This window comes from Ahaetulla prasina, chromosome 3 (assembly GCF_028640845.1).
Source record: "Ahaetulla prasina isolate Xishuangbanna chromosome 3, ASM2864084v1, whole genome shotgun sequence".
NCBI lineage: Eukaryota > Metazoa > Chordata > Lepidosauria > Squamata > Colubridae > Ahaetulla > Ahaetulla prasina.
Window position 1 is genome coordinate 223408381 of NC_080541.1, and position 13958 is coordinate 223422338.

At 40.4% G+C, this 13958-nt stretch overlaps 1 protein-coding gene across 1 annotated transcript in view; it reads right to left on the minus strand.

The window, feature by feature from the left end:
* The window catches only part of MYT1 (myelin transcription factor 1), a 196453-nt gene extending 186605 nt beyond the window's left edge, over positions 1 to 9848 (minus strand). The window contains exon 1 of the mRNA XM_058176713.1: positions 9794 to 9848. Within this exon, the coding sequence (XP_058032696.1) occupies positions 9794 to 9848 (55 nt within the window). The remainder of the gene's footprint in view (positions 1 to 9793) is intronic.
* Positions 9849 to 13958: the final 4110 nt, after the last annotated feature.

A 13958-nucleotide genomic window follows, 5' to 3' on the forward strand; every position in this document is an offset into this window, starting at 1 on the left:
TTCCCTTCCTTCCTTCCTTCCCTTCCCTTCCATTCTGTAACCTGTTCTGTGTTTTCTACTCTACTCTACTCTACTCTACTCTACTCTACTCTACTCTACTCTACTCTACTCTACTCTACTCTACTCTACTCTACTCTACTCTACTCTACTCTACTCTACTCTACTCTTCTCTACTCTACTCTACTCTACTCTACTCTACTCTACTCTACTCTACTCTACTCTACTCTACTCTACTCCACTCTACTCTATTCTATTCTATTTTTACTTCTATTCTATTCTATTCTATTCTATTCTATTCTATTCTATTCTATTCTATTCTACTCCACCCCACCCCACCCCACCCCACCCCACCCCACCCCACCCCATCCCATCCCTATCTTATTCACCTTGAATTCCCACTTATGACTAAGCTGGGAACCAACCTGCCTCTGTCTCTGGATTCCCTACTTTTTGTTCTGAATACTGTATTTTCCCCGCCTCTTCCAATCTCTCACTAGCAAAATTGCAGTGTGTGTGTGAAGCAAAATTCTGCCTTTTTATAGATTTTTGACAGCCCTCTCCCCCCCACCACATTAGCAACTGCTGTATGATGAATGGGAAAACTTCAAACCACTTAGAAACAAGCTACTGATAGGGCTGTTTCCTCCTATATTTAACTTCCTGACCTTAATATCTTAATCTGAAATGCTCCCACCCGGTAAAGCCAGGCGGGCAGCTACCTTGGTGTGACAGATTGTGAGAAGGATAGGTGAGGAACAGAAGGAAGGTGAGACACAAACAACCAAGGAACTTATAACTTGTTGCTGGCAATCCTTATGATTTATATTGATATATTGACCATCAATTGTGTTGTAAATGTTGTACCTTGATGAACGTATCTTTTCTTTTATGTACACTGAGAGCATATGCACCAAGACAAATTCCTTGTGTGTCCAATCATACTTGGCCAATAAATTCTATTCTATTCTATTCTATTCTATTCTATTCAAGAGACAGGAAGGAAGACCACTGATAACTTGTTGCACAAACAACAACTAAGTCCAGGTGGCAGGAACAGAATAACAGAGGGGACCTTGGAGATCTTCTAGTTCAACCCCTGCTTAGACAGGAAACCCTATAGCATTTCGGACAAATGGTTGTCCAATCTCTTCTTAAAAACTTCCAGTGCTGGAGCATTCGCAACTTCTGGAGGCAAATCGTTCCACTGATTAATTGTTTTAACTGTCAGGAAATTCCACCTTAGTTCTAAGTTGCTTCTCTCCTTGATTAGTTTCCATCCATTGCTTCTTCTACTGCCCTCAGGTGCTTTGGAGAACAGCCTGACTCCCTCTTCTTTGTGGCAACCCCTGAGATATTGGAACACTGCTATCCTGTCTCCCCTAGTCCTTCTTTTTATTAAACTAGACATACCCAGTTCCTGCAACCGTTCTTCATATCATCTTTGTTGTTCTTCTCCGCACTCTTTCTAGAGTCCCCAAATCTTTTTTACATCGTGGCGACCAAAACTGGATGCAATATTCCAAGTGTGGCCTTACCAAGGCATTATAAAGTGGCATTAACACTTCACGTGATCTTGATTCTATCCCTCTGTTTATGCAGCCCAGAACCGTGTTGGCTTTTTTGGCAGTTGCTGCACACGGCTGGCTCATATTTAAGTGATTGTCCACTAGAACTCCGAAATCCCTCTCACAGTTACTACTATTGAGCAAGGTACCACCTATACCAGGAGTGAAATGCTCCCGGTTCGGACCGGATCAACTGATCCGGTAGCGATGGGGGCGGGTGGTTCGTAGAACCGGTAGCAAAAATTCCTCCCCCTACCCCCAGCTATGCCTAGCTGAGCCACGCGATCATCAGAACCTTTTTCTTTTTACTTTTAAAAGCATTTTTTTTAGCAACCTCTTCCGCCGAATAGGTTGTAAAAATGCTTTTAAAAGGTAAAAAAAAAGAGGCTCTGACGATCCCAGCTGAGCCGCGCAATCTTCAGAGCCTTTTTTTTCACTTTTAAAAGCATTTTTTCTACAACCTCTTCGGCCAAATAGGTTGTAAAAAAATGGTTTTAAAAGTTAAAAAAAAAAGATTGTGCCCCCTCCCCCCCCCCGTGTGCATTGTTCTACTTACCCCATACCTCCTTTTGGTGTGCACTGTGCACGCACACCTCACATTTTTTAAAAATTTGAATTTATATCCCGCCCTTCTTCGAAGACTCAGGGCGGCTTACACTGTGTCAAGCAATAGTCTTCATTCATTTGTATATTATATACAAAGTCAACTTTTATTGCCCCCAACAATCTGGGTCCTCATTTTACCTACCTTATAAAGGATGGAAGGCTGAGTCAACCTTGGGCCTGGTGGGACTTGAACCTGCAGTAATTGCAAGCAGCTGTGTTAATAACAGACAGACTTAGTCTGCTGAGCCACCAGAGGCCATTTGGTGCGTGGTGCGCATGCGTAGCCAGCCAACTGGTTTAGATTTCACGACTGACCTATATTATACCTGGGCATTTGGTTTTTTCTTGCCTAAATGTAGAACCTTCCTTTTTTCACCACTGAATTTCATTGTGTTGGATTGCGCCCAATGTTCAAGTCTGTCAATGTTCAAGAAAATTAGTGTCAAGGCCTGCCCATCATTCCTTGGGTGGGATCAAGGAGCCGCAAACCATAGCTAGTCCTTGAATTAATGACCACAATTATACAAATGGTCCTCGACTTACAACAGTTCATTTCGTGACCGTTCGAAGTTACAGTAGCATTGAAAACGGCGAGTTAGGATTATTTTTCACACTTAAAGACAGTTGCAGGATCTCCATCGTCCTGTGATCAAAATTCAAGACAACGGACTCTTATTTATGACGGTTGTAGTGTCCGTGGGAGGGAATCATATGAGCCCCTTTTGCGAACTTCTGACAGGCCAACTCAATAGGGAAGCCAGATGCACTTAATAACCATGGCAAGGAAGTCGTAAAGTGGGGCAAAACTCAATAACTATTTCGCTTAGCAACAGACGTTTTGGGCTCAACTGAGGTCGTTAAGTCGCGAACTACCTATATCTATGTTTTTAACTGTCAATTTCTGGCCGTAAGTCAAGTCATCTCATTACCAGACTTGATTTCATGACCATTTTTGTCCTTAAGCGGTGGCTCAGTGGCGAAGACGCTGAGCTTGCCGATCGAAAGGTCAGCAGCTAAGCGGTTCGAATCCCTAGCGCCGCGTAACAGGGTGAGCTCCCGTGACTTGTCCCGGCTTCTGCCAACCTAGCAGTTCGAAAGCAGGTAAAAAATGCAAGTAGAAAAAATAGGGACCACCTTTGGTGGGAAGGGAACAGCGTTCCGTGCGCCTTTTTGGCGTTGAGTCATGCCGGCCACATGACCACGGAGACGTCTTTGGACAGCGCTGGCTCTTCGGCTTTGAAATGGAGATGAGCACCGCCCCCTAGAGTCAGGAACGACTAGCACAGATGTGCAAGGGGAACCTTTACCTTTAAGCCCGTTACTGTGGTTGTCAAGGAAATCACATGGTCGTAAGTTTGAACCCAGCTTAACTAAAGGGCATTTTTTTCCAGAACATGGCAATAAAGTCACCTGCATCCTATGGATGCAGCAACTGGTCATAAATACCAGTTAATTGACGAACACCAGAAATGCGATCGTGTGACTGTAAGGAGTGATGTGGCAGTCGTAACTTTGAGGACAGGTCGGTCGTAAGTCAATTTTTTTCAAGCCCATCATAACTTCAGAATGACTGGTCATAAATTGAGGACAACCTGTCCATAGTTTTCATACAGAATGAACAAATGAATATCTGTAAGCCACACAGAGTCACTGAGAGTGAATGAGTTGGGCAGCCGTAGCAATTTTCCATAAAAATAAATAAGTAAAAAGAAAATCTTGAAGCCTTCAAGAGGAATTTCCCAGCCTCATTTTAGGGTGTTAATTAAGGCGTACTCTCTTTGAATACAGGTAGTCCTCGACTTACAACCGTTCATTTAGTGACTGTTCGCAGTTACGACAGCACCGAAATAAAGTGACATGACTGGTTTTCACACTTACAACCGTCTTAGCATCCCAATGGTCATGTGATTAAAATTCAGGCCACTGGCTCGTATTTATGACGGTTGCAGTGTCCCTTTTGCGACCTTCTGACAAGCCAAGTCAATGGGGAAGCCAGATTCACTTAACAACTGCGTTACTCATTTAACAACGGCAATGTTTCGCTCAACAACTGTGGCAAAAAAGGGTCATAAAGCTCATTGTTGACAGGCCAAATGTCTTGCTTTGTATGCACTCAAATTACCAGACGTTTTAATGGTTTTATTTTTTCTTAAGTGTTTTAATGGCTTTTCCGGTTTTTATTGTTTTAATTTAAAAAAAAAAAAAAAAAGGTTTTAGCTGTAATATACGTTTCTGAATGGTGAACCGCCCAAAGTGATTTGCTGAGATGGGCAGCTATAGAAATCAAATAAAAATATTAAACTGTATAAATAGAAAGGGGGTGAAACACAACAGCTGCCTCGCTTAGCAACGGAAATGTTGTTCGGTTCAATTGCGGTCGTAAATCGAGGACTACCGCCCATACAACTAAATAAAATACAATACAGTAAAATCCGGAAAGGGTTTGATAAGGAAACTTAAGCATGCTTCAGGCAGGAGCGGAGTAAAAGCGTTTGCAACAATTCAGCCTCAAAAATCTGGCTTTTAAGAAATGTCACTGCTATTCCTTCTGCTTGTCAAATCAAAGGCCTCCTTCTGAGTCACCTACAGATTAAGCCGGAGATATGTCCTGTCCCCTGTAATAATATTCGCCGGAGGTGCATTGTTAGGCAGCTTCAGAAGTCCCTGCCTGCTTAAAAATACTTGACTTTCTCTTTACGTCAGTGGATCTTATGTAATGAGATTCTGGCTGCAGGAGATGACAATTTACTCTCCTCTATTCTTAGAGACCAAGGCTTTTCTTCAAGAGGCATTTGATGAAATCTGCAACTGGACACGTTTCTTAGCAGAAGGGCTGCAGGGCAGGTTCTCCCGCTGCCTGTGAGAGGAGGAGGAGGAGGAGGAGGAGGAGAGAAGCAAGCTAGAACTAAGGAGAAATTTCCTAACAGTGAGAACAATTAATGAGCGGAATGGCTTGGCTTCAGAAGTTGTGGGTGTTCCGACGCTGGAGGTTTTTAAGAGGAGATTGGACAGCCATTTGTCTGAAATAATTTTTCAGGGTCTCCTGCTTGAGCAAGCTGGACTAGAAGACATCCAAGGACTCTTCCAGCTCTATTCTGATTGGTTGAAATCTGTAATTTAGATATTAACAGGTTTAACAGAGTTGGAAGGGACCTTGTAGGCCATCTAGTCCAACCCCCGCCCACCCAAGCAGGAGACCCCAGACCATTTCTGTCAGATGGCAGACCAGTCTCTTCTTGAAAGCCTCCAGTGATGAAGCCGCCACAACTTCCGAAGGCAACTTCTGTTCCATTGACTGATTGCTCTCACTGTCAGAAAATTTCTCCTTATTTCTAGATTGAATTACCCTCCTTGGTCAGTTTCCATTCATTATTCCTTGTCTGGCTTTCAGGTGCTTTGGACAACAGCTTGGCCCACCACCTACTCTCTGTGGCAGCCCCTCAAATATTGGAAGGCTGCTCTCATGTCTCCCCTGGTCCTTCTCTTCACTAGACTAGCCATGCCCAGTTCCTACAACCATTCTTCATATGTTTTAGCCTCCAGTCCCCTAATCATCCTGGTTGCTCTTCCCTGCACTTTTTCTAGAGTCTCAACATCTTTTTTTATAGTGTGATGACCAAAAATGGATGCAGTACTCTAGGAGTGGTCTTACTAAGGCTTTATATAAGTGTTGTACCTTAGAATTCTTCATGAACGTATCTTTTCTTTTATGTACACTGAGAATGTATGCACCAAGGCAAATCACACTGGCCAATAAAAAATTCTATTCTATTCTATTCTATTCTATTCTATTCTATTCTATTCTATTCTATTCTATTCTATTCTATTCTATATGATAGGTTCTATTATATCGCAAGATCTAAAATGGACAGCTAACATCAAAAACATCATTAAAAAAGGACAACAAAGAATGTTCTTTCTGCGCCAACTCAGTAAGCTCAAACTGCCCAAGGAGCTGCTGATTCAGTTCTACAGAGGAATTATTGAGTCTGTCATTTGCACCTTCGTAACTGTCTGGTTCGGTTCTGCAACCCAACAAGAAAAACACAGACTTCAGAGGATAATTAGAACTGCAGAAAAAATAAGTGCTACCAACCTGCCTTCCATTGAGGACCTGTATACTGCACGAATCAAGAAGAGGGCCGTGAAAATATTTACAGACCCCTCGCATCCTGAACATAAACTGTTTCAACTCCTACCCTCAAAACGGCGCTATAGAGCACTGCACACCAGAACAACTAGACACAGGAACAGTTTTTTCCCGAAGGCCATCACTCTGCTAAAGAAATAATTCCATCAACACTGTCAGACTATTTACTGAATCTGCACTACTATTAATCGTCTCATAGTTCCCATCACCAATCTCTTTCCACAACCCCCTGCTCACCCAGGAGACCTGTACTAGGCTTTTGAACCGTTGAACTGCCGACCTTTCTGATCGACAAGCTCAGTGTCTTAGCCACTAAGCCACCTAGTCAGGATCCTAGTCAGGATTATTGAAGCATCCCCCATGGTCATGTGATTTACATTCAGATGCTTTTTTTTTTTTTTTTAAAGTTTTATTTTTACAATCTTATCAAATAATTCATCCAATGTACAGTTATATACAATTAGTCGGGCCTGCCCAGTCACCACCCCCCTTTTTAACCTTCTTCCCTCTTCTACCTTCTTTTACTTTCCAAACCTTCCTCTCCTTCTCTTATCTACCTCCTCTCCTCCCTCCACCCTACACTCTTCTCCCTCTTCTACCCCTCTTCCTTCCTCTTCTCCTCTTTCCTACCTCCTACTCTCTCTTTTTTCCCTCCCCACCGTTCTAAAATGGCAACTGGTCAGACCCGACCCTACATTAATTATATTTATACATCTTCAATAATCCCTGTACATTAACCATCACTCCATCACTAACCTCAACCCCCAATTCCTTCCCTTTACCCCCACCCCCCACCCCAACTTCCCAGAACAAAATGCAGGGTATCAAAACTAACAATCATAATCTAAAATCCTAAATTATAATCTCTAGTCTCTCCACGCTTATTCACACTCTCAATTCCCCTCTCCTTCAAAAATATATCTAATACAAATTATTTCCTAAATTTACTCATATGCTATTTGATATTTTTTTATCTGATACTTATTATTAAATAGGCAAGCCATCTTCCTGGCTTATTGGCATTATTAAACGTATTATGTTTTACATATTGTAAATTAATTGCTACTTGATCTGCCATTAACATATTAAACTGACCTCTCAATATATTTATTGATTCTTTTATTTTACTATTTCCTGGGCTATTTATCAATAATTGTTCTTTCTTTTTAATTTCCTCTTCCAGTTCCTTTTTCTTTTTCTGCAATTTATTTTTGTATTTAATATTCATTTGTATAAGATTTCCTCTCATATAAGCCTTACTGGAGTCCCAAATCATCTCTATAGATGTCTCTTTTTCATATTCATAATAAAAATTCTTTCATTTGTTTTTACATTCATTTACATTTTGTTCATATTTAAACAAATTCTCATTCAACCTCCATGATCTCCTAGCCTCCTTTTCCAATCAAATTCAATCCAAACTGGACTATGATCAGATAAAGTTCTTGAACAAATCTTCGTCTTCTTCACTCTAGAATACAAATCATTAGTAATCAAAATAAAATCAATCCTCGAAAATGATTGGTGCCTATCAGAAAAGAAGGTAAAATCCCTCTCTTCTGTATTATGTTCTCTCCAAATATCTCTTAATTCCAAGTCCTCCATCATTTCAAAAAAAGCCTTTGGTAATTTCGCCCGGCTTGATATCTTCCTTAAGCTTTTTTTGTCTTTTTGAGTATCCAACACACCATTCCAATCACCCATTAATATATATGATTTATAATCCCAAAATACTATTCTTTTATGTAAAAATTTGAAAAAATTTTCTTGTTGTTGATTCGGAGCATAAACTCCTATTAATAATGTCTTCTTTCCCTCCAACAAGAGTTCAATAGCAATGTATCTTCCTTGCTTATCCACCTCAATTAATTTTGCTGATATATCCTTCTTTATATATATAACTAAACCATTTTTTTTCTCCAAAGAGGAGGCAACAAAATGTACTCCCAGTTTTGAATTTATCAAATATTTCTGGTCTAAAGATCTAATATGTGTTTCTTGTAAACAAGTAATGTCATTTTTAAATTGTTTCAAATAATGAAATACTTTCCTTCTCTTCTGCGGTGAATTCAAACCATTAACATTCCAAGATAATAGTTTAATTGCCATTATCGGCCAAAGGAAACTTTTGGAACACTAGCCGCAAATCACATTTTGCTTTAGGCCTTGCTCCTCCCACTGTTTCCGTTGTAGTAGTTGCCAGTTGTTGTTGTGCCTTCATCTCTTGTTCCTTGCGTTTAGCAGCAGCTCTTGTCAGCCTTTGTTCTTTTGAATCTGGACCCGTCATAGGTATTTCCAACACTTGTAATAAATCTTCTTCCATCGCAATCTGTTCTTGAACCTGCTTCACTTCTCTTTCCTTCACTTCAGTCTCCTTTCTTCTAGCATCCAGTGGAGAAAGACTTCCAACTTTTAATGCCTCAACATAAAATTCTCTCGCTTTTCCAACTGTATTGAGACGATGTACTTTCCCTGCATAATATACTATTATACCAGTTGGAATATCCCATCTATATTCAATCTGACGTTTTTTAAGTTCATTCACCAGGAAAGCAAATTCCTTTCTAGCCCTTAACATTTTGGTGGAATTTCCTTTAATATTAAAATATCCTGACCAGCAATCTGAATCTTCTCCCCTTATATGAGGCTTGCAAAATCTGATTTCTCACTGTTCTATTTGTAAAATAAATAACAACATCCCTTGGCAACTTTTTCTGCCTTGCTATCCAAGAATTCACACGATATATTTTATCAATTTGATAAGCCACATCTGCTGGTCGAGCTGCTAATATCTCAGCAAATACTTCAGAAAAATTTCCTTAAATCCTCTTCTTTATTCTCTTTCAGACCACGAATTCTTAGAGCAAATTCCATATTTCTGTATTGTATCAAAACTATTTCATCATCTGTTTTTCCATTTTACTTTGAAATTCAGCCATTTTATTATCTAATTTTGAATTATGTTGCTTAATTTCTTCAACCTCCCCTTCCAATAAAATCACATTATTTGCCAAACTTTGTACTGCAATTACAAATCCTTCCTTAACTTCTTTATTTCCCACTTGAATTTCTGATATCTGCTCTTTCATTTCCAACATCTCCTCAGTTATTACTTTAAATTTTTTTTGCATAAAGTCTTTTAAATTCTCTTGTACCGCCTCTAAGTTCAATGTTCTAGTCTCCACTGTATGAGCTGGAGAGGCACCAGCTGAGGAGATTCCAGAGCCCTTTGTTACAGTAGACTTTAATTGTTTGGCTGCCATCTTCTATAAAATTATTTATTTATTTCCAACTTAATATTCAGTTTAAATCTTCTTAACCTCTGGGAAACACAGTCCTTTAAAGCTTTTTTAAAGCAATATTTAAAAAGAAAATCTCTCCTAGATTCTAGGCAGCAAAGAGTTAATACATTCAGATGCTTGACAACTGGTTCATACTTATGATGGTTGCAGTGTCCCGGGAGTTACGTTACCGTCTTTTGCGACCTTTGGACAAGCAAAGTCAATGTAGGCCCCTTCAATTGTCATGATGCCCTCATCTGAGCTACATTTGGTGTGATGTTCCAGGTTAGAGCCCCAAATGTTACTGCAAAGCAAGATTTTTTTACACTTAAGGCAGGAAAAACCAAAGGTACAAGTACAGATTAGGTGAAACCTGGCTCAAAAACAATAACTGAGAGAGGGACCTTGGAGTCCTAGTAGATGGTCACTTAAACATGAGTCAGCAGCCCAAAAACCTAATACAATCCTTGGTTGTATATACAGAGGCATAGTGTTGTGACCCAGGCCCAAGTAGGTATAGGAAACTCAGTCAATGAAAAGACAAACTTTATTCGAACAGCTGAGAATTACTTCATTCTCAGTTTAGTTCAAAAACTTAAAGCAAATTCCTCCCAACACAAATTCCTCAGTCCTATCACCAGCCTTGGTTCAGTTTAGGCAAACTGCCAAACGCCTTTCTTGGCAAAAGTTCAGAAGACACCAATACAAATGCAACAAGATGAAGCTATCAACGTTGTTTTCTGACAAAGAGTCCAAACACTGTTGCTGGTCTTTTTTAAGCCTTATGGGAGGGGCCAATCATCTCTTGGCCTTACTCCCAAGTTGTCCTCTTTGCCTGAGCTGCTTTTGCCTTCTGGCAGCTCTTCTCATGTGTGCATTAGGAACAGGCTCCTCCTGTTCCTCTGCCTCATTACTGTCAGCCTCTGGAGGCTCCTGAGTTTGCACCTCACTCCCTGATGGACCTGGCCCCACCTCAGCCTCCAATGCAGAGCCCTCATCTGGGCCTTCCTCAGCCTCCAGGACTGGACCAAGCTCTTCCTCAGCCTCATCGCTGTCTGACTCCGTTGCCAGCTCCGCGGGCTGCTGGTGGACCACCACACATAGAATCAGAATCACATGAAGTTTAGTACTGCTTTATAATGCCTTGGTAAGGCTACACCTGGAATAGCGCATCCAGTTTTGGTTACCCCATTACAAAAAGATGTTGAGACTTTGGAAAAAGTGCAAAGAAGAGCAACTAACACGATCAAAGGTCTGGAAACTAAAACATATTTATGATAGTATCCCGGGGTCACGTGATCTCCTTTTGTGGCCTTCTAAGAAACAAAGTCAGTGAGGTAGCTACCGTTAGATTCACTTAATAAGTTCTAGTGGTGATATTCAACATTTTTTACTACCGGTTCTGTGGGCATGGCTTGGTGGGCAGGGCATGGCTTGGTGGGTGTGGGAAGGATACTGTAAAATCTCCATTCCCTCCCCACTCCAGGGGAAGGTTACTGCAAAATCCCCATTTCCTCCTGATTAGTTGGGACTTGGGAAGCAGAGAATAAATGGGGCGGGCGAGTCAGAGGTGGTATTTACTGGTTCTCCAAACTACTCAAAATTTCTGATACTGGTTCTCCAAAACTAGTCAGGACCTGCTGAATACCACCTCTGCCCTGTCCCGAACTTAATTCTGTGAATTTATTCATGGAATCACCACAATTAAATTCTTACTAAAAAACTTTGGGGTTTTTTTTTTGCCGTTCTCTTTCTATCCCTATCTTTCTCTGCTATTGAAATACTGTAAAAGCACTGTCGGACACAATGAGCCCTATTGAAAGGGGTACAACAATTGTCATTTCAAAGTGGTGTGCCGTATCTCCGTTTACACGCTGCCAATCCGTTCACCTTGACTCTTTATAAATACACCCAACTGCTGGCTTTACCAGAATGAGCAAACGGAACAAGAACGCCCCAGGCCCCGCTCGTTTCAGAACCTCGATTTTTTAATCATGCACTACCCAACTCGATTTGGACATTTTATTTCATTCTCTCTCTCATTCTCTTTCTTTTTTGGCTATATGGCTTTGGCAAAATTCTCTCCCACCCCCCAGTCCCCAGAGATCTAAGATCTGATCAGAGGATGCTGGAAGCATTTCTCCCCCAATTCTATTCCAGTGGAAGGAAAGAAAGAAAAAAAAAGAAAAGAAAAGGAAGGAAAAGAGAAAGAGAAAAGAAAGAGAAAAAGAAAGAAAGAGAAAAAGATAGAAAGGAAGGAAGGAAGGAAGAAGGAAAGAAAGGAAGAGAAAGAAGGAAAGGAAGGAAGGAAAGAAGGAAAGAAACAAAGAGAAAGAGAAAGAAGCAAAGGAAGGAAGGAAGGAGAAAGAAGAAGGAAGGAAGAAAGAAAGAAGAAAAAAGAAAAGAAGAAGAAAAGAAAGAAAAAAAAGAAAAGAAAAGGAAGGAAAAGAGAAAGAGAAAAGAAAGAGAAAAAGAAAGAAAGAGAAAAAGATAGAAAGGAAGGAAGGAAGGAAGAAGGAAAGAAAGGAAGAGAAAGAAGGAAAGGAAGGAAGGAAAGAAGGAAGAAAGAAGAAAGAAAAGAAAGGAAGGAAGAAAGAGAAAGAAAGAGAAAGAAGGAAGGAAGGAAGAGAAGAAAAGAAAGAAAGAGAAAGAAGCAAAGGAAGGAAGAAGGAAAGAAAGAGAAAGAAGCAAAGGAAGGAAGGAAAGAAAGAAAGGAAAGAAAGAGAAAAGAAAGAGAAAAGAAAGAAGGAAGGAAGGAAGGAATAAGGAAAGAAAGAAAGACAAAGACAAAGAAGGAAGAAAGGAAGGAAGGAAGAAAGAAAGAGAAAGACAAAGAAGCGAAGGAAGGAAAGAAAGAAAGAAAGGAAAGAAAGACAGACAGAAAGAAAGAAAGAAAGAAAGAAAGAAAGAAAGAAAGAAAGAAAGAAAGAAAGAGGAAAAACACCGAATGCATTTGGGATCCTGCCAGTGTTCTGACACCATCTGTGTTGTTCCTTCACATCATTTGTTAATATTTTACTCAGCATCCCTAATCAAGGCGCAAGGAATGCGTTCAGCAGCAACCTTTCCCTTCAATGGAAGTCGCCCTGTAATAATGCAAATGGCCTCTTCAAAGAATGTTCCATGCATTGGGACTCCTTATTTGAGGGGTGGGTGGGTGTCCATGTCATGCACAGGGTCTCCCCCCCACAACCAGGCTATTATCTCCACAATGCAACCATACAAAAAATCAAGGTCTTTTTGCAGTTACTTTTTACTGGGTGTTTTGGCTTGTCAACAGCTAGAGTCTAAGACTTCAATTATGCACTATGGGTGACCCACGTTCCCTGCATTGCCAACAAGGGCCAAAAGTATCTGTCCCACCCACCCACATATGTGCGCGCCCGACGATATATGTCTGGCATTTCCCCAACCCAAAAACGTACGGTCAGACTTGACTTCAGACAACCGGGCAAAGCTAGGAGTCCTAGATCCCAGATTTTATGCAGCGGTGACTCAGAATAGCAGAACAACAGAGTTGGAAGGGACCTTGGAGGTCTTCTAGTCCAGGGGTCTCCAACCTTGGCAACTTTCAGCCTGGAGGACTTCAACTCTCAGAATGTTGGGAGTTGGCTGGCTGGGGCATTCTGGGAGTTGAAGTCCTCCAGGCTGAAAGTTGCCAAGGTTTATTTATTTGTTTGTTTGTTTATTTATTTATTTATTTATTTATTTATTTATTTATTTATTTATTTATTTATTTATTTATTTTGTCACAACAATATATGTAGGTATCATATAAAAAGATTATATAGTATATAAACACATATATGAGTAAATATAAGGAGGTATAAGCATATATATATATATATATATATATATAGAAAGAAGAAAAGAAAAACAATAGGACAGGAATGGTAGGCACGTTTGTGCGCTTATGCAGGCCCCTTATGGTCCTCTTAGGAATGGGGTGAGGTCAATAGTAGAAAGTTTTTGGTTAAAGCTTTTAGGATTATGAGAAGAGACCACAGAGTCAGGTAAAGTATTCCAAGCACTGATGATTCTGTTACAGAAGTCATATTTTCTGCAATCTAGATTAAAGCGGTTGTCATTAAGTTTAAATCTATTAGTTGCTCTAGTATTATTGCAATTGAAGCTGAAGTAGTCTTTGACAGGAAGGACATTACAATAGATGATTCTGTGAGTTAGACTTAGGTCTTGTCGAAGGCGACGGAGTTCCAAGTTTTCTAAGCCTAGGATTTCAAGTCTGGTGGGATAAGGTATTTTGTTGTTTTCAGAGGAATGGAGAACTCTTCTTGTAAAATATTTCTGGACACGTTCAATTGTATTGATGTCAGAGATGTGGTGAGGGTTCCAAAC